This window comes from Toxotes jaculatrix, chromosome 2 (genome assembly GCF_017976425.1).
Source record: "Toxotes jaculatrix isolate fToxJac2 chromosome 2, fToxJac2.pri, whole genome shotgun sequence".
In the NCBI taxonomy this organism is placed as follows: Eukaryota; Metazoa; Chordata; class Actinopteri; family Toxotidae; genus Toxotes; species Toxotes jaculatrix.
Window position 1 is genome coordinate 30142417 of NC_054395.1, and position 25292 is coordinate 30167708.

The 25292-nt window shown below is 47.9% G+C and overlaps 1 protein-coding gene across 1 annotated transcript in view; it reads right to left on the reverse strand.

The window, feature by feature from the left end:
- Positions 1–22050, reverse strand: part of kcnd1 (potassium voltage-gated channel, Shal-related subfamily, member 1) — a 37795-nt gene extending 15745 nt beyond the window's left edge. Inside the window, exons 1-3 of the mRNA XM_041065997.1 lie at positions 21343–22050; positions 19504–19749; positions 16975–17687 (exon numbers count right to left, since the gene is read on the reverse strand). Of these exons, the coding sequence (XP_040921931.1) occupies positions 16975–17687; positions 19504–19749; positions 21343–21498 (1115 nt within the window). The 5' untranslated portion in view covers positions 21499–22050. The remainder of the gene's footprint in view (positions 1–16974; positions 17688–19503; positions 19750–21342) is intronic.
- Between the last annotated feature and the right edge of the window lie 3242 nt (positions 22051–25292).

Below are 25292 nucleotides of genomic sequence, written 5' to 3' on the forward strand. Positions count from 1 at the left end.
AAACAAATGAGATACAACACGTTGGCTCTGAGCTGTGAAGGTGTTTGAACTGTGGACAGAACCAGGCTAGCTGTTTCCTTCTGCTTCCAGTCTTTATGCTATGCTATAGAAAGCTAAGCTCCGCTAAGCTAACCACTGTCTCGCTCCCACAGGTGTACAGAACAGGGGCCTTTGTAAAGGTGTGTCTGTGGACGGAGAGCCTCCTCTCTGCCTCCACTCTGTTTGGACTGGGATTGTTCTTCACAAGGACACCGCTATCGACCGGACGAGTTTGATCATCAGCTCAGTTTGTTTTTCCTCTTTGAAAACTTCTATTCTGGGTTACAGCTGCTGCTAAAAGCCTCCCTGCTCTCCTCCTCTTTCTCCTCCCCCTCCTCATCTTTCCTCCTCCTCCCCTTCCCTTTTCTGCCTCTCCTCCTCTTCCTAAATCCTCTCTCGTCCATCACCTCTTTTCCTCTGCTCTCCTTCTGTCCTCGGCTTTCCCCTTTTCTTTCTCTTCCTCTCTCCTCTCCTCCTCCAGTGTAATCCACAGCCATGTTTAATTGATGGAGGGATGATGAAAGTTGCAGGAGGAGGGATGGTTGTTCCATGTTTTCTCCTCCTCTGGTGAAGGAGATCTGACTCTTCAAGCAAACTCAAATCCTGCCTCTTTCTCCTCCACATTCGTCTTTCCTTTATCCCCCGGTTTTTATTTCCTGTTTTTCCCCTTAAATCTCATCCTTCCTCCTTTTTTCTTCCATCGTCAAAGATCCACAGACCACATGACCACAGAGAAGCACCGTCCATGTCCAAAATGACACCACAAAGCTGGAAGCTGCTGTCGCTCCCAGACTGACAGACCTTTAAATACGGGGACGGACACGAGCTCAGAGCTCTCCTGACAAATGTGAGGGGGTGTGAGATGATGAACGGGATACGACAGCAGGAAAACACTGAATCCTGCTTCACAGCATCACTGTTTCTAACCACTGATTAAAAGAGTTCTGTTCTATAACACTGTCAGACAGCCAAAAGACAAAAGGGAGACACCATGTTTGTATTCCACACTGTCTACTGACGGCACTGGACACAGAGACGAACCCTGAGTTAATAATATGGAATCAGTACAGATGTTTACGTCCACAGCAGCAGGACAGGCTCATATTTTCAAATCAACACTGTCCAAAGCCTCCAGCCACATCGTATCTGATCACAGTGAAATACACACCAGCTGGAATCTGTTCAAGTTTGACTTCGTCCCTCTGAGACCGAGACCGAGTCACCGTTACCTGACTGCAGGTGTCAGCGTTCAGACAGCGAGTGTCCAGCCTGTTTAAGCCTTTTTACAGGACGTCCAGTCAGAGTTTTCAGGTAGAGCTGATTTAAACTGAGGCTCAGACATGAGCTGGATGTAGTGAAGACATGACAAAGACACAAAAAGTGAATGAGTTACACCGAGAAGAGAAGAAAATCAAAGAGAGAGAGAATGAAAGTCCGAGTCGCACTGAGCCTATTTTCAGCATCAGAGCGGTTTGGTTGTTATTTAAAGCTGCAGAAACAAACAGAGTTTTTCAGGTTCAAACGCTCAGACGACAGCTCGTCAAACTCTCAGGACGGAGGGACGAGGGCCGTGACGTCATGTTAAAAATACTCCACGCTCGGCCAGATCGGGAACAAAGTCGTCTGCTCACCAGCGGATCTTTGGCTTCAGAGTTTGATCTAATTACAGAGAATTCACTGGAAACGTTTGATCACCGTTTGTCTCCTGCAGTCGCTTCCTGTTCGCAGACCCTACAACTATATAACTATACAACATATACAAGCTATAACTGCAGCCACACAGTCTCTCATCCCGGCTGAAGATTGTGGGTCAGCTGTTTACATAGGATGTGCTCACATGCACTGACACGTTAAATCCGAGCAGCTGTGTGACGTGTGCCACAGCGATGAATACGTCAAGCAACTGTGAAATACACAACAACTGAAGAAGACATCACATTCGAAAACACACACCTTTTCACCTAAGTCTGTATTTCTTCCAACTCTGTTGCTGACGGGCGGCAAACGATACCACAACGTGTCAGAAGTGGCCTAATAAACTGACCTGTCTGCAAACACCACGCTCCGCAGTGCCATACTGCCACACACACCAGGAGCAGGCAGATCTCAGAGCGCTTTACTCGGAGTCCTCCGTCCAGACCGTTTTCACCTCTGTGGTCATGTGATCACTGCCTCTCAGTGGCAGGAGGAAGGAGCCTGACGTTCACCCTGAAACAACAGAGGCTCAACTTTTCTTACGGGGAAACTCAGGGTGGATCAGCAAAGCGTGTGACTTCGATCAGGCCGTAGCGTACAAACTGATCACAGGTAACTCACACACGTCCTCAGGTACGCTGATGACACCGCTCTGTTTGTACCAGCAGTGATGACGAGTCAGCAAACAGACAGGAGGCAGGAGTGGTGCAAACACAACAACTGGATGTGAATAAAATATAATGGATGATGAGACGATAATGGACTGGAGGAGGCCCCGACCACAACCCCGGTGTATGTCAGCAGTCCTGCTGCCAAGACTCTCAGCATGCACGTGACTCAGGGAATTACAGGGTAGAAAAGAAAACCTCCCCAGATAGGAAAGACAAAACTTAGTCCCGACCCAAACTCATCCCTGTGACGCAGCAGGACGATGGAATGACTGAACTGATTCCTCTGATTCACCGAGAATCAAACCTGGAATATAAATATAAACTGAGGATCAATCCGACGTGTGAGCAGGAAGCTGTGCAGGGCTAATATTAGCCTGCAGACGCTCTGAAAATAAAACTATTCAGAAACCAACAGATCATTCCCAAAATAACACACACACACACACGCACGCACACGCACACACACACACACACACACACACACACACACACACACACACACACACACACACACCATGCAGTCTGTACTGCAGGCCCTGCTCACACTCACATCCAACTGATTTATATAATTTACAATCATTATAATGATGTTTATTATGTTCATGTATAAATACAATTAACACAGTTTCCATAGGTGTCTGGGAACAGCTACACACTGGGAATATGGAGCGATGACAACAGCTCCACCCTCAGTAAAACCTCCACAGAGCCGGACGGCAGCTGTGTGGACTCTGCTGTGTTTGGGTGGAGCCCCAGTCGCTCCTCTGCTGGGAACCTCAGGCCACGGAGGGAAATCTAAACCTAAACCCAGTGATCGACCCGTCGAGCAGCAGCAGGCTGAACTCAGATCAGCAGGAAGTGAGTCCACACTGCAGTGCAGATCAGAAGGTGTCGTACTTTACTTTTTGTGCCACTTCGTTCTTTCACTCCTCCACAGTTCAGAGGGAAGGAAAACATGTTACTTCCTGTCTGACACTCGGCCGATCAACAAGAAAACTCACATTGTTAAACGTCCCGTCAGTGTATGAAGCAGCTGCTCCACACTGACCACCCGCTGTAATGATCCAATAACAAAGTGTGACAGTATACACACTGAATGCACACTGCACAGCAGCATCACACACAAACAGACCTACACACTCACACACTGTCGTGTTGAGTTTTTTCTTCACACACTTTCAGTTAGATTTTCTGCTGCGTCTCATTTTCCTTGTTTTCTATTTGAAAATTCTTTTTTTCTCTTTCTGTCTTTTCCTCTTTTCTATTTCTGGCCCCAAGGACTTAACTCCCGCCCCCAGCCCCCTCCCCCCCGCCTGATATGCCATTACTGTCTCTGTTCATCATGTGTACGAAGCGTGTTTCCGCTGCAGAGATATCTGATCCATCAGGCAACGTTTAGTCACCTTCACAGGATCATTCAGTCTAAAACGGATCTCCTCACAGTGCAGTTGTGTTACGAAGAAACTTAAACTTACCCTGAAACATAAAACAGTGAGCTACAGTGCTCAGCCGCGCCCAGCCGCGCCCGGCCGCGCCCAGCCGCGCCCAGCCGCGCCCAGCCGCGCCCAGCCGTCACACCTCCACCTCCTCTCTCAGCTCAGGAAATCAACGCAATGTTCAAATGTTTTAAGCAGGTGAACATTGTTGGAGTAGAACAGCTCATCGAGGCTTCCACCACACTCCTCCTCCTCAGACGAAGAGTTTCTGTATACGCTGTGTTTACTGGTTTCCAGTTTATTACAGCCCAGTCTATAAATGATGATAAATCTGAAGCTTACAGTCACTCTGCAGACCAACGTTAATGATTTTTCATGTCCTGTCTGTGGCTCATCAAACTCGATCATGATGACAACACAGACAGACACACAGATCAACCCCCCCCCCCCCCCCCCCCGTCTGAATGCCGGCCCTCTAACATCGTCCACTTCCTGTTTGTATCATGTTCTATATGCTGCAGGTTCTGCTCCAGGTTCCTTCCTGTTCAGGGAGCTGTTTCTGCTGATCTGTGGAAGGAGCTGTATGAATAACACTGAATTGAACTGAATTCTGATTGTTATGATTTTTGAATCGTGTTTATTTCATTAAATATAATAAATGATTATTTTACCATATTAAACAGAAACCTAAGTCTAAAGCATTTTACATTAATATAAGCTGTGCAAACTGAGACACTGCAGAGGAAACTGAGACTGTAACTGCAAAACTTTGTAACACACACACACACACACACACACACACTCTGTTTATTCTGGCCTCAGGCAGCGTTACACTCGTCCAGTTCAGAATAAAATCAGCTTGTTTTCTTTCTCTCTCTGTTTTCTCTGTTTCTGCGCCTCGTTCTTCCTATTTTCCGCCCTCTCGTTTTCTCACGTATTTACATCTCCCACGCTCTCTCCGTTGTATGGCCTCCCCCCTCCTTTGTATGGCCTCCCCCTCCGTTGTATGGCCTCCCCCTCCTTTGTATGGCCTCCCCCTCCTTTGTATGGCCTCCCCCTCCGTTGTATGGCCTCCCCCTCCGTTGTATGGCCTCCCCCTCCTTTGTATGGCCTCCCCCTCCTTTGTATGGCCTCCCCCCTCCTTTGTATGGCCTCCCCCTCCCCCCCATCTCTCTCTGTTATTAACTCGTCTCTGTTTGTCGCTGGGAGGAAGCTCACGTTGTTTCCGAGCGTCTCTAATGTGTTTTATTTGTTCATTTTGCATAATCCACATTTCTGTGTTTATTTTTACTTCACACACACACACACACACACACACACACACACACACACACACACACACACACACAAACACACACAAACACACACACACGTGACAGAAACAGTTCATCTGTGTGTTTAAATATCACATGATGAGTATTAAATGTTTCAGAAAGTCTCACGTGAAGAGGAAGAGGAGAGAAAAGAAGAGGGGGAGGGGGAGGAGGCACGAGGAGTAAAGGAAAGGAGGGAGAGTGAGGGGTGAGTACAGAGGGAGGAGATAAAAGAGGAGGAAAGAAACTAAAATAGGAACTTAAGAAGGAGAGAAGGATGAAAGGAAGGAAGGAGACAGGAGACAAAAGGATAGGAGAAAGGGAAAGAAAGGAAAGAAGAAGAGAAATGTGGGGGAGGAGGGACATCAAGAAAAAGGAGTGAAGAAGAGGAGGAAAAGGATCCTGGGAGGATGAGTATGGGAGGAGGAGGATGGGGGGAGGAGGAAGATGCACTCAGACACTGAGAGGAAATAATTGATGAGAGGGAAAGTTCTCTCCTCCTTCACTCTGCCTCTCGCTCTTTTTTTATCTGCTTATCTGAGGCTCGCTCGGCCAGACAGAGCAGCTGCAGCAATTAAGGTCGAGAGAGAGAGAGAGAGAGAGAGGGAGAGGAAAGAAGGAAGTAAGGAAAGAATGTAAGTGAGGATGAACAGAAGAGAAGGAACGAATGAAGGGATGAAGGAAGGGGGGGGTAAAAATGTTAAGGAAATAAACAAAGGGGAGGGGGTGCACACGCACACACACACACACACACACACACACACACACACACACACACACACACGCATGTACGCACACACACACACGCACACGCACGATAAATAAAAAGCTAAACGTGACTGTTCCACTACCTTAACTGTGTTTAATACTGTAACCGTGGCGACAAAGGTCAGCACACCTGCTGCAGGTACGCTCCTCTGGGTCATATCGAAGCGTAGGAACAGGCGACCTGATGACGGACTCGTTGTTTTCACTCACACTTCGTTTCTCTCTAACTCAGCGACACATGTTCCATAAAATCAGGACAACCGTCTGTGATGGTGGAAGAGCAGGAACCAGGACACACCAGGACACACCTGGACGCACCTGGACACACCTGGACGCACCTGGACACACCTGGACGCACCTGGACACACCTGTGACCCGAGTTTCACTGGAACAAACATGAACATGGCAGCAAACTGCTGCGACACAGACGGAGACCACTGCGTCATAAAGGGACAGTACGTGAAATTTACTGCCAGCAAGAAGTGGATCTAGTTAAGTTATTCTTTAAGGAGCGAGGAGGAAACGATGGACAGAAAGAGGGCAGAGAGAAGCAGGGTGGAGGTGTGTGAGAGAGGGATGAATGGACGAGAAGAGGACGACAGGAGAGCTGAGGGGAGAGGGAGGAAGGAGGGATGGAGGGAAAATTAGAAGAAGGGAGGAGAAACGGTAAGGAAGGAGGGTGAGGTGTGGACAGATAGATGGTCCCTGCAGAGCATCCAGTCATCTGGAAAACTAGGACACACACACACACACACACAGAGTCCTCCTCTGTGTCTCTGCTCTGATGTGTCCTCCTCTAACTTGTGTAAACCGCTCTGACCTCCTGACACCGTACGACCCGGCGGTGCTCGGAGCTGTGGAGGAGACAGAGGGATGATGGGAGGCCAGCGGAGGTCGACAGGTGGATTCAGAGCTGTGATCTGAAGTTTTCACTTCCCCCCGGCACTCCTGCTACCTGCCTCAGTCTGAGACAGGATTTACTTACATTCAGCCAAATTAAAAACATGTATTTGCTGTTATGAATTTGTGTATCCATGGATGTACGGACACTGGCCGCTGGGTCACTGTGATCCTGAAGGAGCCTTAAAACAGGAGGATTCTGAATGAAGTTCTGTACGTATGAGGAGCCTCTCTTCTTTCTGAGAGGATTTATGGACGTTGACTCGTGACGGAGACGCTGATTTCCTCAGAGTGTGTGAGTCACACACTGAATCTAAAAATACGTCCGTGTGTTCAGATCTGGACAATCACAAACAGAAAAATGTAAAAACGTGTTTATTTACGTCGAATCTGTTCAGCTCTTCTGTTGTGTGTTCATAAAAACACCTCACCCTTTCACAATAAAAGCCTTGAGGCTGAACAGCTGCACATTGACCAGCTTCACCATCCTGTTTTTATTTACCGCGCTGAGAAACCAAACCAAGCCCTGATCCAACGGGTGAGAGCAGATGGAATAAAGTCCAATGCACAGCTGAAACAAATTAATTTTCTTAGAAAGCACACATATTTCACAGCCACAGTTTAAATCCCAGGAGGCCAGAGTCTGATATTTCAGGTGGGGAGTCATTTTTAATCTGAATGCTGAAGCCCAGCAGACCCACGGCAGAGCTGCCCTTTAATCCTGGTGGGATGTGGAGCTAAAATTAGGAAACTGTTCCTGAGATCGCATCGGAAAAAAACCATCCTGATGGTTCTGTTCACTGCGGAGCACAGACCGAGGTTCACAATCAGCAGCACACACACACACACACACACACACACACACACACACACACACACACACACACACAAACACACACACACACACACACACACAAACACACACACACACACACACACACACACACACACACACACACACACACACACACACACAAACACACACACACACACACACACACAAACACACACACACCCACACCCACCCACACACACACACACACACACACACACACACACACACACACACACACACACACACACACACACAAACAAACACACACACACACACACACACACACACACACACACACACACACACACACACACACACACACACAGATATACATACTGTATATTTGCAGAGTGTGTAACGGACCATCTGTCCCAATATCTGACACATGAGATCGTACTTTAATCTTATTATAACATCCACCAACCACTAAAATTGCCTAAAAAAAACACATATGTAACCACGGTAACAGCCCCACGCATTAGGTCTTCTGGTGTGTGTGTGTGTGTGTGTGTGTGTGTGTGTGTCAGGGGGATTTGTGGTGAAACAAGGATTTCCTAATCACACAGCAACAAGATAAATTACTTTCTTGGCATGTTGAAGGACACTGTGAATGGTGTGTGTGTGTTACTGTGAATGGTGTGTGTGTGTTACTGTGTGTGTGTGTGTTACTGTGTGTGTGTGTGTGTTACTGTGTGTGTGTGTGTGGTCCTGTGTGTGTGTGTGTTACTGTGAATGGTGTGTGTGTGTGTGTGTTACTGTGTGTGTGTGTGTGGTCCTGTGTGTGTCTCAGGGGTAAAAGTAAAGAATCAAATCCTTAATTACATTTTGCAATAAATTCCTGGTAGTGCTTGCTGAAGGGCAGTGTGTGTGTGTGTGTGTGTGTGTGTGTGTGTGTGTGTGTCCTCTGGCTCTGGCTGCCTTCAGATGTCATTGTCGTGTTGAGTTGTTTTTGGGTTTGCTGCCTTGCTCGTGGGCAGCAGGAAGCAGGTTCAGGGCGACGTGTTATTTAGCAGGAAATGAACTGAGAGTCGTCGTATGAAGCTCCGACTGTATCGTTGTTTGTTTTGTGTCGAATGTTAAAGGTTTGTCGTGGGTTTGACTTGGGGACAGAATTACATGATTTCTCTATGGAAAAAGGCAAAGACGTTTTATACAGAGGTGTCCAAACTGTCCCACAAAGGCCCGTGTGGCTGCAGGTGTTTGTTCCGACCAAGCAGCAGCACACCAGACTGGACTCATTAAATCAACTGATCTCAGTCTTCAGACAGCTGATTGGTCAAACTGTGTGCTCTTCATTGGACAGTTTGGACACCTCTGTCCTATAGTTTTATAGGTAAAGTGATCAAACATATAATTTATTCACTGGATTTAGATAAAAAATCTGTAAGAACAGGATCAGAGAGCGAGAGCAGCAGCAGATGTAACGCTCGGCCCTCAGGGTCAGTGTGTGGTATCAGTGTGAAGCAGGTGGAAAAAACATTTTGTTTATTGTCTGTGTGTGAATAAAGATTAACATCATCACAGACACACACACACTGACTGCTGCTACAAAGGTCACTGGCTTGTAGTGAAAAGCCTCAGAGGATCAGGTGCAGCAGGAAACGTCCAGCAGAGTCTGAGCTCAGTAATAAAGCACCGCTGTGAAATCACATTTTAAAGGAACAGGGCTCAGGGCAGAGGTCACCAGCAGTGCATTATGGTCAGGTGTTGGCACGGCTCCATCCTTTGCTGCTGCCTTCAGTCTCTGAGCTGAGGAACCGACCTCAACATCCCCACACCTGCAGCGGCAGAACAACCCGGAAAACACGGTGCCTGAGGTGGGCGTGTCCAGCATGTTGTCAATCAGCTGCTGGAGCAGCGCTCGCCTCCGCCTCATCACCGTCAGGACAACGGTCAGCATCGGAGCTCATCTGATTGGTCAGTTAGCCACGACACACCTGAACACCTGACACCAGACCTGCAGAGTCATTCGATTCTGACTGAATAAACCATTTCTCCACATTATGTGTAATATGTGTGCAGCGACATATTACCATCATGTCTCAGCTAGCATAGCCTGATAATCACTACACCTTTTTAATTACCATGTTACATAAAGACCTGAGCTGTGCTAAATGTCAGAGTCCGACATTATACAAGTGTGACCTGTTACATAACACACGATGGGACTCACATTCCCATCATGCCCGGGGAGAAACACACTGGCCTTTCAAGTTCTTGTTATTCAACAAGGTCGGTACAAGAGAAGAGCTTCAGCTGCACTCAGCTCTGATTCACAAGGTATAAACAGTAAGGAGGTCAAAGGTCAGCAAAGGATCTGACACCTCATATGGCGACTCAGATCACATGACTGTGACCTGTGGACCCGCTCGACGTGATTCCAACCTGATGACGACAAGACCTTCGACACGTGAATTCACTCTACTGAGCTACGGCAAAGGACGACGCCATCGAGTTATCTGTCCCCCATGCTGACGAGTCCAGGACCCTCAGCAGACACACACACACACACACACACACACACACACACACACACACACACACACACACACACACACACCATGAACCCAGTGCTATCGGGCCCAGCACAGATCTGCTGTTCTAGATCTGCTCTGAAACTTTGGTTGACTGTCCAAACGTCCTGCACAGATCCACAGCAGAACAGATCAGAGAGTCCGTACAGTATCACTGCCAAGGCCCGATCGATCACTAAGTATTGATCGGTTTCACACTGTGGCCCAGAGAAGCTCTCTGCCCAGGGAGACAGCAGCTGATTCCTCCCATTATGGATCCGTGGTGGAGTTCTCACTCCATTACAGCTGAGGAAGGGAGGACCGATGTACGGTCACACAACCTGCCAGTCACATGACAAATCACATGACAAAACAACCAACTCTTTCACAGTGCGCCTGCATTAAAATAAATACTTTGCTCAGGTTAGAGGACGTTTGTCGTCATGGTTACGGTAACAGATGCAGACGAAAAATAAAAATAAACAAAGCTGACTTCCTGTGTGGAACAGGAAACAAGCAGCAGTCACAGTTTGCTGAAAAGGCTGATGCTGTGTCACACGACTGTCATTTCCCAACAAAGTGTGGACCATAACAACCTGCCTGAACCATGGACAGTCTCACAATGTCCCTCACACACTGTCCACACACACGTTCAGGCTCTTTCACTACCTCAGCAGCCGCAGTCTGTGCTGGTGATGCATCATACTGACAGGTGTGTTTCTGTTATTCTGTCCAGCCCAGGTCTCTGCTGCAGCTCAGCTCCACAACAGCACAAACTGCAGCCTCAGAGGAATCAACAGTCTCTGAAAACTCTGGACCTGACACGCTGACAACTATCGCCATGGCAACAAACTCAAGCCAGCTCCACGTGCTGAGGAAGACCATGACATGTGGTCGAAAATGTTGAGTAAAGATTAGTCAAAGAACAAACCTTCACACTGAACGAGTGTTGTGTGTGGGTCACATGATCACACAGGTGAGTTCACACGACGGCTGCGTGTCGTGTTGGAATGAGGAACACAGCGCTGAGCGCAGGTTTCACAGCCGCTCGCTGCAGCAGAACAAACAGCTGACTCTGAGGATGCGGCTGCTCGTGTTCATGTTGTGCGATGGATCCGGCTCCTGTACAAACACAGTGTAATGAGTGAGCTTAGCTCGGTGCTAATGGACTGAAGCCATTACGAGAGAAAGTTAGGATTCTTCTTCTTCAGTTCACTGACGCAGCCTCGTTTGTCTCAGTTCACTTTTATCTCTGCAGCACTTTTCATCCACAGCTCAACATCTGTCAAGTTAATGATCCACAGATCGCTGTGTTTGTGTGAACCGTGCTTTTTAAAGAGGAATCACTGTCCCGTCTTCTTCATTACACACTGACACTTACAGTAATTATCAGAACCATAATGATTCTCCATGTAGATTCTCTCTTTAAAGGCTCCAGAGTTCGGAGCAGTTATTCAATTCTCTTCTCTCGCTCCTGCTAACTGATCATCTGCTGCCAGCTCTAAACATTTCTTATGCTCAACTCATTGTGTCACGTTGTAAAGTGTGTGAGACTGTTGTTAACCCCTGTGTTGTGTAAGGTTCTGCTTCTGCTTGAAAAGAGGAGGAGAAAGACGAATCAATTAATGTCCAGCTGAAATGAAATGTCCCGTGCTCAGCTCATGTATCACCTGTCCTGTTTTCTGATGGCGCCCCCTGGTTTTTCATTCATTTGACAGAAAACACTGAGGCGTCCGTCAGTGGACGGTTACAGCCGTCACAGGCAGAGCAGACGGTCTCTGAGCCCGAGAGCCACAGACTGTGAAGGACCCACGTTAGCTTCCCTGCTAATCGCTCCTCCTTATCCGACGTGCAGACACCAACACACATCTGGTCCTGCACCTTCAGCTCGCTGAACGGGACACCAACCACACATTCAACAGGAGGACAGTGCACTGATAACGTCAGTTTACAGGTGAGATAGTTAATGAGCTGCTCAGCTGCAGCTCGTTAAACAGCATGTAAACGAAGCTGCTAACACTCGGCTCCGGCCGGACGCTGCTGCGCTCCTGATCCTTCAGCATCTGCAGGTGGTCAACGACCCTGACAGCAAGCTGTCAATCAAACACAGACACGCCCCTCCAGCTGCTGTCAATCAAACACAGACACGCCCCTCCAGCTGCTGTCGATCAAACACAGACACATCCCTCCAGCTGCAGTCAATCAAACACAGACACACACACCAGCATCCTGACGTTTCCACACGCAGCTTTTTTTCTGGACGCACGCCGAACAGCTGGCCTGGCTCTGCCCACAGTTCAAATACCTGCCAACACCTGAGGTGGTTTTGGGACCATCAGGTCAGAGACAGAGACCAAAAGCCGTCGCCCTCGACTGTGTCTGACAACGTGCTACAGCCGGAGACGCTGCTCAGATTTACAGGCGGATGGATACACTGTTGTTTGTCAAGAAATAGTTCCAATACAATCCAACTCTCACCATGTTCTCAGTTCTCAGCAGGCACGTGAGGGCCTGAGGAGGACACCGTCGGCCATTTTGTGTCCCGGTCTGTTAACAGTAGGAGCCTTCAGACAGGAAATGGAGGAGATAAACCATCTCACCCTCTCTGGAACAATCTGTACTTAATCAGATTTTTTGATTCGTCTTTCTACCTGCACCTCTTCTCTTCCTCACTCTCTCTGTGTCTCGCTTCTTCCTCTCACTCTTATTCCTCCCTCTCCATCCCTCCATCCCTCCCTCTCTCTATTAAAACATTAACGGTGTGCGCCATGCGTTGAGATGGTCTGTAATTCCATCCAGGCTGTTTTATAAGGCCCCTGCTGCTCTCGCTCTCAGACTCATATATATCCTGTTCCTCAGAGGAAATGGCCGCTTCCCCTCTTGTTCTTATAAATAATGTTGATGCTAAAGTGCTCTGCAGCAGCACAAACTCTTTATGGCCAAAGTATAGAGTCAGGACACTAAAGCAGCTCGTGTGTTTTCTGTAACGCTGAAAAGAGGAAAAAGCATTTTTGTCGTCTGATTGTTTAAATAAAGGTCTGAGAGATAATCATGTGCCCAGATCTGCACCTGAAAACACCCTCCACCCTGCACCTTCCACCCTCTGCCTTCCACCCTGCACCCTCCACCTTCCACCCTCTGCCTTCCACCTTCCACCCTCTGCCTTCCACCTTCCACCCTCCACCCTCTGCCTTCCACCTTCCACCTTCCACCCTCCACCTTCCACCCTCCACCCTCCACCTTCCACCCTCCGCCTTCCACCTTCCACCCTCCACCTTCCACCCTCCACCCTCCACTTTCCACCTTCCACCCTCCGCCTTCCACCTTCCACCCTCCACCTTCCACCCTCCACCCTCCACTTTCCACCTTCCACCTTCCACCTTCCACCCTCCACCCTCCACCTTCCACCCTCCGCCTTCCACCTTCCACCCTCCACCTTCCACCCTCCACCCTCCACCTTCACTTCAGTGCACAGCTTCTGATCAGTGCTGCCAGGTTCAGCCACAGCAGAATGATTCTCTGTGATAAAGTTCCATTGAACTTAATGTAAAACGAGGATTAATCCGCCAGTGAAAATAGTCCCCCTCCCCCCCCGTCCTCCTGTCGGCTGTGTAGAAGGAAACCACTGAGCTCCACAGTATCTCTGTGGAGGAGGTGACAGTAAATCCACCTTTACTGCTTCCACTAAGAGCTGCTGGTAGCTTCATTGTCTTCAGGGTCAAAGCAGCTTCTCCTCCAGACTCTCCAATGTCCTGTTAGAGCAATAACTTTAAGCTCAGTGTGTTGGTGTTTTATGCTGCTGGCCTCAGGTTTGGGCAGCAGCCATGTTTAGATCTGTATCATAATCCCTGTATTTTTTATGACTTGTTTTAATGAGTGTTTTATGTCCTTAAACATTATACATCCTGTTGTAGGTTATCTGTCGTATCCACTCTCTGTTTCCTGGTGTCCATTAAGTAAAAATCTATGTGAGATCATTTCAGCTCATCAGCGTATGAATGAAAGATTTCTCCTTTCAAATCAGCTGTTAACTGTCCAATTGAAAGTTTCTGTTATCAGATAACCTGAAGGAAGCGGAGGATTATCTGAAGCCCAGGCACAAACCGTCGAATGAGCTCCAGCAGATTATGTTTCCCGTCACATATATTGCTTCTGGAGCTGCTGCGATAGGTTTATGATTTCACTTCCACTATATTTGCACAGTGATAAAACACAGGAGCAAAGCAATAAAAGCAGCATGATGAAAAACAACGATAACAAACTGAACAAAGAGAAACAAATGAGCTGATCAGACCGCAGACGAGGGACGTGGGGAGAGGAATGAGGAGGAGGAGGAGGAGGAGGAGGAGGTGGGAGGAGAAACTACAGAGAGCAGAGAGAGCAAGAGAAGGGGGGGGGGGGGGGGGGGGGGGGGTCGATTATGATTCAGTTCGATCTTTTATCATAATCTTTAACAGCTGTTTCTTCATGTTTTAGCAAATTAAATCACAAATCATATCTACGTTCCGACTGATCATTTCCCAGATCATCCAGATTCATCACAGATCTGATCACACTCATCAGTCAGTGCTCCTCCTCCGGTCCAGACGGAGAAGGTGATACACCTGATCTGCTTGGTAACTGGCACAAACCCCAGAGCAAGAAGAAGAAGAAGAAGAACTTTCGGTGGAATAATACGTTTGGTTGGTGTTATCTAACCGCTGCCCATCAGCTAACACAAACACAGGAGTGGATTGTATTTATCAGTAGGACAGAGGAGACAGACCATGGATGCATTAAGAAAATGAGACAGTGAGTGGACACTTGATTTTTATGTCTGTCTTCTCGGATGCATTAACACTCAGCCTATTTCAGATCAGATCTGCCCAAGATGCATGAAGTGACTGATGTAAATGGTTTCTAGATAACAGCTTAAACAACCTCCTCACTCATTAAACCCGTCTTTGTTGAGAGCAGCAGATAACGGAGGCACTGTTTATTTCAGGCGAGGCGGGAAACCTCCACCGTAAAATGCTGCCGGGAACCCTGGAGAAGCTACGAGCCCAAGTCAGAGAGTTCAAACCTCTCAGGCTGTTTTCCAGCAGCGAGGGTAAGAGATCAGGACTGTGCTGCTGAGGCCAGGAGCAGCCTCCTGGTCGATCTAAGGTCTAAGGACTGTGGCTACGAGGAGCCAAAACGATTATAGGATCTGCTAAATGCACAGTCTCCTCTAAGGCCCGGGCTGAGGAGCTGGGACATCTGGAAGCAGCTCAGAGGAGAGGGTCTGCGAGAGGGTCTTTCCCAGCCACGTCCAACAGGTAGGAAACACACTGGAGGGATCAGATGTCACACCTGGTCTGCAAACACCTCTGAGGAAACAGCTGGGGGAACCATACCTCGGCTACTTCGCTTTGCCCGCTGCCACCACGTCCCAGATAAGGCTGAGCACTGAAGGATGGGGGGAAGATTTCATGTCTGGCTTTTCTCAAAAAATGAAATAAAATAAATAATAATAAATAAAAGTGCCTCAGCAGTCAACACCTCCCATCTTCCATGAAGCAGGTGCTCCTGAACAATTCACAGCCAAACACAGAGTGATTGTTCACAGCTGCTTTCACCAAAACCTCAACCTCAGCAGGTCAGATGGACCTGAACCAAAACTCCAGGCAGGACAAACTGGGTCTGTGTGATCTGGACAAATCCAGTCCATCAAACCAGTATTTTCCTGGAACAGAACGGTTTGCATTTCATTTACTGAAGAGGAAGGGGGACTGTCAGAATAAAAGCTTCTGTCCCCAGTCAGAGACGTACAAAGTGTCCTAACAGATCTACATCTGCAGCTCATTATTTTAGCATCGTCACACGTCATTGTGAAGTCAATGTTGACGGCTCCACGTAATGACAGCACCAGGGTTTAGACTGGTCCCAAAGGCTCCATTTACAATGCAACACAAAAACCTTTCATTGAAAACAAGAAGCCACTGCTCTGCACAGTTTAACACCACTGCGGGTTCACTACAGCGCTGAACTGATGGAGTCATTCACTTTGATTCACACTTTCCCATTCACACCTTCTGAACTCACACGTTCTCTCAGTTCCTCTTCATTCACAGACAGGTAGGAGTATAGAGTCATATAGAGAGGAGACGCTGTGTGTGTGTGTGTGCGTGTGTGTGTGTGTGTGTGTGTGTGTGTGTGTGCGTGTGTGTGTGTGTGTGTGTGAAAAAGCAGTATGGTGGTTCGGTCGGAGCTTATGGCAGATTCCTGACTCACTCTCTATTTCTGATGTTTCCAAAGGCTCTTTGAACAGCAGATAATAGATCAGTGCTGATCAGAGCTGTGGGGTGAAGACACCATCATCCGCACACACACACACACACACACACACACACACACACACACACACACACACACACTCACAGAAACACACACTCCCATCCACATGGCAGCACTGAGTGTGTGTGGGCGGCAGCAGGGTGAAGATACACCATCGCTCACGAGAGGCAACGTGTGGGAGGCAAACACACACACACACACACACAAACACACACAACACACACACACACACACACACACACACACACACACACACACACACAGTTTTTCACACTTCACCTCTTTTCATGGTGGAAACACACAGACCAATAACAATGACATATCCATGTTCCGACACGAAAGAGGACGATTACAGGAAAGAACACACTTGCGTTGCCATGGTGATGATATTAACAGCGGTACAATCAGCAGCAGCAAAAATAAAATCTGTTTCATGTCGGATATCACAGCACTGAGCGAACGCACAACATTAAACCGATATTGACTCACCCGAGCGTTGTCATGGTGACGATGGTGTACCAGAAGGAGGCGGGGATGGAGGTGAAGGTGGAGCCCTTGGTGCCCTTCTCGGCGTAGAACATGACAGTGGCGAAGATGATGATGGCCATGGTGAGGGAGAAGAGCAGGAAGCCGAGCTCAGAGGCGCAGCTCTTCAGCGTGTAGCCCAAAATCCTCAAACCCTGTGAGTGACGCGAGAACTTGAAGATCCGGAAGACACGGAAAACCCGGAGGGTGACGAAGGCGCCGCTCACGTCCTCGTTCTCGGGCATCACCAGGCCGATGTAGTAGGGCATGATGGCCACCACATCAATCACCGACATCACAGAGCGCATGAATTTGCAGCGGCTGGGTGCGGCGAACAGACGCATCAGGTACTCGAAGGTGAAGATGAGCACGCAGGCTGTGTCCATGCAGAAGAAGGCCAGCTGGTATTTCTCCCCGCAGGGAAGGTCTTTGAGGCTGCCCTTAGGAGGCCGACAGGGGACCGTCTCCACCACGTTGGCGATGACGGACACGGCGATGAAAAAGCCGGTGACGTAGTAGAAGACCAACGCCATGGTGGAGGTGTGGGGGTTCTCGAAGGCTCGCCACAGACGCTCCCTGGAGGTGCTGTGCGGAGGGAGGGGGGCATCCATTGCCTCGTTGGCTTCGGTGTCCTCCGCCAGACGCTCCTGGTTCTCTTTTTTCCTGTCTCGGTATTCCTTCACAGAGACAGGGAGGGAGACACGAGGAGGGCACGATCAGCATCTGATCTGACATTAGCCATGTTAACTGCTGCCACTTTGTCAGAGGTTTTCTCACAATCGCCTCCACCTCTGAATTACATCAACACTTTTTCTCTCGTGACTGATCACAATCATGGTCTGAAGTACACCACATGAGCAGGGCATCTGTATGTCTACACCTGCTGGTGTTGGTTTGTCGTCCAGTTCGCTAAGTTTAGCTGCTTCTTCTGTCAGCTGTTACCAAGAAAACCAACTAAAACTGGGAGTAACGTCGACAGCACCACTGTAGCTGCCCCCAAAAACAGACACAGCTCTTAAACTTAAATCAGCTGACTTTGTGCTGCCTCGGTTGAATGAATGGTTTACTGTTAGCTCCGGTCCGCTAACGGTAGCTGCTTTTCCTGTTAGCTGTTAACAAGGCTCTGAGCTGAGTTTGGGAGTAAATGAAACTTTAGGCCACAGCCAGCAGCACCCACAGCGACTAATAAACCCGTTTGGCAGGAAATGAAATGTCTTCCTAAAAATATTTTGTTGAAGTCCAAGATGAAAAGCCAAGAAACAGCTTGGTCAAAAAGCAGAGAGGAGAAAAATAATACAAGCTGTGAAATTACTAGAGGAGTAAAAATAAAAATCACATGGACTGTTTCTGGTGGGAAACTGTGGGGGAAGTGTTGAGAGAGTAAAAAAAGAAATCCAGAAATCAGAATCTCTCACGGTTGAATCAACATGAGTGAACATGACCAGGTCTGCCAAATCAGACGAAATAAAGGACAGTTACTCATTCACGAGTCACTGGACAGGTCAGGTTATGAGAACAAGGACAGAAAGACATAAAAGCCTCTGAGGACGAGGACAGTGTGAAAAGATAATACTGAGCTCTGACGGTGATTTGTTGTTCAGAGAGTGAGGATGAAATAAATGACTTGTTTATGGCTCTTTAAAGAAATCACTTACGTTAGGCTTGCCAAAATCAGTAGCAATAAAGAGCCAAATCAGATTGCATCTGAGCTGCTGCCATTTCAGGAGGCTCATCACTGCTGTCTTAATGAGATGGAGTCTGATAATGGGGTTTGAGAGCAGCGCTGGTTAGTAATCCCCCTCAGATCCATCCATGTTTTTAACACTGGGCTGATGATGCTCTTCTCCAGTCATAAGACTTAATGTGAGCAGCAGCAGCAGCAGCATAACCAAACAACATAAAAATAAATCAAAGTTCAAAGGTCACAGCACCCATTTACAGTGTAAATGTTGCAGACACACACAAGGCTGCAGTAACCCTGGGCTGACTGGCTGACCCTGGGCCAGCTGAGCGAAGTCCACGTACAACATGTGCAGCAGCTGTTTCACAGTAAAAGCCTTTTAACTATCAGAAATTTGATGGAACCAAGGAAATAAGCACAGAGGGCTTTTACAGTGAAGCAGCCGCAGGTCTGGTTTCCTGGTTTAGAAACCAATGAGCAGACTCAGGGTGGGACATCAGGAAGTCACATGCACCTGAGCAGCTTCGGCCGGACTGACATACAGGATCAATTGATCAGCTTGAATTACTGCCAGTGCATTTTCTTGTCTGGCTTTAAAGATGTTTCAGAGTTTGTGGTAAAAATGAATCGACCAAAGACACAATTTGAAAAATGAGCTCATATTTGCACCATGAATGAATATTTTCTCACACACATCAGTCCTGCCAGACAGACAGTAACACTCACTGCTGGTCTTTCATTACAACTTTTCAAACCTGCAGACGTTCAGACAAATGCTGCAGCTCTGCCTTTACTGTCGACCACAGCTTTACCTCCATGCAGCAGTCTCCAATGATCTCTGGCACGATGCCGTAGAAGGCCAGCTCCTCATCGAAGGCCTGGATGCACTCGTGTCTCGGGTAGTGGAGCTTCCCGGTGCGGTAAAAGTTCAGGATGTGCCGGAACATTTCAGGGTCTCTGTCGAAGAAATATTCCTGTGTGTCCTCGTTGTAGAAAAACTCCTTCTCTGAAGAACCCAGCAGCGTGTCAGGGTAACGATCCAGAGTGTTCTTCCATGTCTGGAAAGGTGGAACAGAACAGTTTTAAACTCACAGCAGTATCCCCATCATGGACATCCACTGGACAACAAGATATTTACCAGCACGTTCTCAGCTCTGCCCTCAAAGACAATCAGAGACACCACAAGTCAATAAAGTGCGAATAACAGCTGATCAGAGTTTCTGTTGTGTGTTCACAGAAACCATCCACTGAGGTTTTCCTGATAGATGAGATCCCACAGGTTTGGAGCTGCTCTGACACCAGTAGAACTGGATTATTAATTCTCCTCACGTTTTCTGAGAGGAATATAATCTACATGATGCTGCAGTTTCTCCTCAATGTTTCTGTCCCGTTACAACGTTCAGATTTAGGAAGCAGCCATCAGTGGGAGCTAGTTAGCCAAGCTGTGCTGCGTTATAGAAAAGAGAAGGGCTGGTTGGAGTGAACTGTCTCTCCATTCAGATGTGGAGATGGAAAAGAGCCAGACTGTCAAAGCTCATGGTCCTGTCCTGGTCAGACCTGAGGACCCAGAGTCCGGTACCCTCAGCTCTCTGTGCGTCACTCCATGATTGGAGTTCTGAGTTCATGTAATCATATAGAGCGTGAAACGTTCAAGAAACACAAACAAGTTCCATCTGAAGGAGCTACTGAGTCAGATGGGAGCAGTGAACCATCAGCAGCTGGCTCTAACAGCGAAGTCAGGCCTGTCTCATGCCTTGATGTTATTGTTTGCTCTTCCATTTTAAAAGCAAGCATTACTGTATGTTCCTGTTCTCTTACTGCATTTGTTACTGGAGAGCTGCTGCTTTTTGTTTTTAAAAATTAGGACAAAGTCACCAAAGTCACAGACCTGACAAGAAAGTCTTTCTGGTTCTGCCTCTGCAGCAGAAACCGCCAAAATCTATTTTAGTTGTGGGGACATTTTGTTATTATTTCTGCCCAGATGCACGTCAGTGCACTGATTAGATGTACAGTATTTACAGCTTTCAGCTGAGGAACTCGGAGCTGAGACGTTTGGATTTACATGAATCTGTGAGCGTAGCTGTGGAAGGAACAGTTTTCCTCAGAGACGACGTCAGGTGATCATAGTTCTAAACACTGGGACAAGCACTGAGCTCCTAATAACCACTAACTAACTAACACAGCTTTATTAAAAAGGCAACTGCACAAGACTGTGTGAATTACAACTTCAAGTCCCAGAATGCACTGCTGTGAGAGAACTACAATCACAGAGCTTCAGGTTCTGTCTCAGGGCTGAGAATTCATCCACGTCTGGATTTTGGAAATATTTTGCAGAGGCACTGAGGGTTTGTGTGCACACGCAGTCACACTGTTCATGTAGAAAACTGTGGGTTTGATTAACAAGGTCTCTGATCTCTGTTCATACTGAACCAATCTGTTTAATTTACACCCAGAGGAAACAGGAGAGAAGCTCAGGGACCTTTGTGTTGTGAGGGGAAAGATAAGCTGATAGACAGACACACTCGTCCATCACCTGCTCTCCTCCCCTCAGCTTCTCCATCACAGAAAAGTCAGAGCTTCCTCTAAACTCTGCTGCTGCACAGGAACGCAGTCAGCGTTTTGGAGCATGCTCAGTAGACAGCAGCACCCACCTGAAACCTGACGCCGCTGACGTTCACGTACAGGATCTCATCAGATCTGGACGAGTTGTCCACTGGAGGTTTGGGCATCGTCTTCTTGGCCAGCGGCAGCCAGCCCACCGCCGCCGCCCGTGCAAACGGCAGCCACGTCGCCACGCCGGCCGCCATCTTGCATCAGAGCGTCCCACCTGTCAAGAGTCTGGTGCGTTCCCCGGAGAGGGCGGAGCTTATGAATCCCACGTAAGTTCCTTAACTAAAGCTTCGCTCACTTCTTTACCTGCCCTGATTCCCTCGAGCGCGCGGGACAGCGGGACAGGAGGCGGTCGGACATGTTGAGGGGCGACGAAGGGGGGAGGAGGAGGGGCGGAGGGAGGGGTCAGGTGGCAGTTAGGTGTCAAGCCATGAAAAGAGCGACGTGAAGGAGCGGGAAAGCCTTGGCATCTGACAGGAAGTGGCCTGCAGCCTTCCTGTTGCTCTCCAAAATACAAACGATTCTTTAAAGAAAGGAAAGTGAGAGCAGCCTCAGGAACGAGCTGAAATGTTCCTTTTTTAAATTTTTAGATGAGACAGCTTCAGTGTTTGAGCAGCTGGTGGTTCCACAGAAGAACAGGAGGACGTCCTGACACCTGAGGCGTCTCAGACCAGGACAGAATCTGTGAACCTGCCTTTTATTACGTTCCCGGCAGGACAGTGTTAAAGCTTGTGTGTCTGGCCTCCACCTCTCTGCTTCCTCTCTCTCTCTCTCTCTCTCTCTCTCTCTCTCTCTCTCTCTCTCTCTGCCTCTCTCTGTTTGACTCTGGCTCTCTCGCCCGCCCTCTCTCCCTCTGAAGACAGATTTGTTGCAGCGCCGCAGCCTTTCAAATTCTTATTAAATTGTGATGATGGTCCCTGAAGTTGCAAGATAGACAGAATCGCCTGTGTTGCCTCCCTCCCTCTAAGTGTTTCTCTGCTGTGGAGATTATGGATCTGCAGCCTCCCTCTCCCTCTCTCTGCCTTTGTTTTGCTTGTGTCCTCCCTGTTTTTCCTTTATCTCCCTGTTTCTCTCTCTCTCTCTCTCTCTCTCTCTCTCTCTCTCTCCTCTTGAAGCCTGTGGTGGTGGAGAGACAGGCGGCGTCAGGCGGGCCTTACTTCATGTCCATGTATGGCTGTCCTGTCAGAAAACACACAAACAGAAGAGAGACAGAGAGTGAGAGACAAACCAGGAGAGGAGGGGGGAGGAGAGGGGAGGAGAGGAAACGAGGAGAGGGGAGGAAACAGGAGGAGGAAGAATTGTTAAATGAAGGAATAAAGAGAAGAATGAAGAAGATGTGAGGGAAGGAAAGGAGGATTAGAGAGGAGGGCAAAGGAGAAAGGCTAAAATAAAGACGGGTAAAACGACGAGTAAAACAGGACAGATGAGAGAAAAGAACAGGAGGAAAGGAGGAGAGTGGGTGGAAGAAAATGAGAGGAGAGAGGAGGTATAGTAGGGAAAAAAGTAACTGGGAGAAGGAAAATGGAGGGATGGGAAAGGAAGAGAAATCTAGATGTCAGGGGGAAAGGACAGATGGTAGATAAGAAAAGGAAAAAAGGAAGGATGGAGGAAAGGTGCAAAGTGGAAAGAAGAAAAAAGAGGAATGGTTGTTTGTGGGGGTGATGATGACAGGAGAGAAGGAAGTGAGCAGAGGAAGAAGAGGAAACCATGGAGGGAAGGAAAAGAGGAGTCAGGAGAAAGGACACAGAGAGGAACAGATCAGGATATAAAACATTCTCTTAGTTCTTTAGTTCTCCATCCATCCTCCGTCCATCCTCTGCTTCCTGCCTCAGACAGACACATGTAGCTGGATCCGTGTTCATGTGTTCATGTGTTCACGTGTTCATGTGTTCGATATAAAGCTGCAGGTTATTAAAGCAGTTTTTTATGATCTGACGTGCAGAGCGTCCTCAGTCTGCGGAGGAAACACACAGCCGTCCGTCTCTTTATTCCTCCCTTTGCGTTCTTCATTCAATAAAGCAGCCGCACTAAAGCTTCCTGTGAAGCTGCTCTTCGTCACATGGAAAGTTATTGTTGCAGGTTTATTGCATAAAGTCCACAAAGGGAGCAATAAAACTTTTCCATCCTCAGGTTTGGTTTGAATCACAGAGTCTGCTTCAGGAAGATGAACCTGTTCATCCCCGAGGCTCCGTCCCCGTCCCTGTCACCGTCACCGTCCCCGTCCCCGTCCCTGTCCCCGTCTCCGACTTTTCATCTGCTCTGATGTGTAATTACACATCAACACGACGTCTCTCACACATGATCCAGCTGAATTATTCTGAGGTTCAGTACATTTAAGCTAAATTCCTCTGCTTGTGTTTGGATTCACTGGTTAAAATACACGAGTGTCAGTTCAGACTGTTCAAGCTCAACATGTTCACCTCTGAAGCCAAAGCTCCGCCCACAACCTGCAGTTACACAGGTGTAACGTCTGCACACACACACACACACACACACCTGTCCTGCCTCATTAAAGTGTGTGTGTGTGTGTGGATGAATTATGAATGAAACTTTCAGCCTGACTGGTTTAGTTCAGCTGCACTGCCTCAGTTACCACTAAGCACATACAGTCCACCACAAAGACACACGTATGAACGCACACATGAAAACAAACACACACACACACACATTCACATCGTGTCTTCAGACTGTTCGACTTTCTGTGAAATATTTTAAAGTCGTAGTGTGAGCAGCAGTTTTAGTCCACAGTGTCCCTGTAGTCCCAGATCTGTCCTCAGTCTGTCCGTCCTCTCTGTGGGATTCCCTGCTGACAGACATGAGGTAGATTACAGCGTCCACACGATGCTTTTTATCCACAGCCGCAGATCTGGGATCAGCATTTCGCTCAGCAGCGGCTTCTGTGGCCTCGACCCCGGAAGCTTCCGGTAATGGGACGGCTGCTGGTTTTATGGTTATTACTGCACGAGAGCTGAACCTGAGTCAGTGGATTTCCTGTCCTCAGCCTGTTCAGGAACCAACGTGTTTAACAAACAGCAGCCAGAGCCTCAGCGGCTGAACGGACAGAAGCAAAGCTGAAGGTTAAATATTAAAATCATCACAGTTCAGTCTCCATACAACCTGCTCTCATCACACAGCAGCTTTCTTTTCCATCCAGTCTGCACAATAAACTCTGCTCATGTCTTCATTTCACCATCAGTCACTGCTTCATCTGCTCTGCTGAAAAGCTTCAAACTAACCGGGCAGAAGTTTTCCTCCATCTGAAGGACTGTTCTGTTCTGTTCTGTTCTGTTCTGTTAGCTCTGTTCTGTTCTGTTCTGTTAGCTCTGTTAGCTCTGTTCTGTTAGCTCTGTTAGCTCTGTTAGCTCTGTTCTGTTAGCTCTGTTAGCTCTGTTCTGTTAGCTCTGTTCTGTTAGCTCTGTTAGCTCTGTTAGCTCTGTTCTGTTCTTTTCTGTTCTGTTCTGTTCTGTTAGCTCTGTTCTGTTCTGTTCTGTTCTGTTAGCTCTGTTAGCTCTGTTCTGTTAGCTCTGTTAGCTCTGTTAGCTCTGTTCTGTTAGCTCTGTTAGCTCTGTTAGCTCTGTTCTGTTAGCTCTGTTAGCTCTGTTAGCTCTGTTCTGTTAGCCGCCTTCATTCCTGGACTGGGACAATGACATGAATGAGCTGGAGTCAACAGATGGAGCCTCAGTGAATACTGTGATAGGCAGGGTGTCCCATGTCTCTGTTAGAGGATCAGGATCAGCTGTCCAATCAAACATGCTGTCCTCAGGTGGACAACTGAGAAATATTTTAAAGTGGTTTCTGTTAAAATATTATGGAGGAAATGAAACGGTGCTGAAACGTTTCAGGGTGTAAGGCTTAACTGTCATAACAAACACGTCTACGTTATTTATTTATTAAAAGCTGTTTATCTGTGTTCACTGTCCAAAAGAAATTCACTTTACTGAGAAAACAGAAAAATCAACAGATTATTCTTCTGCCGATCAGTTAATCAGCA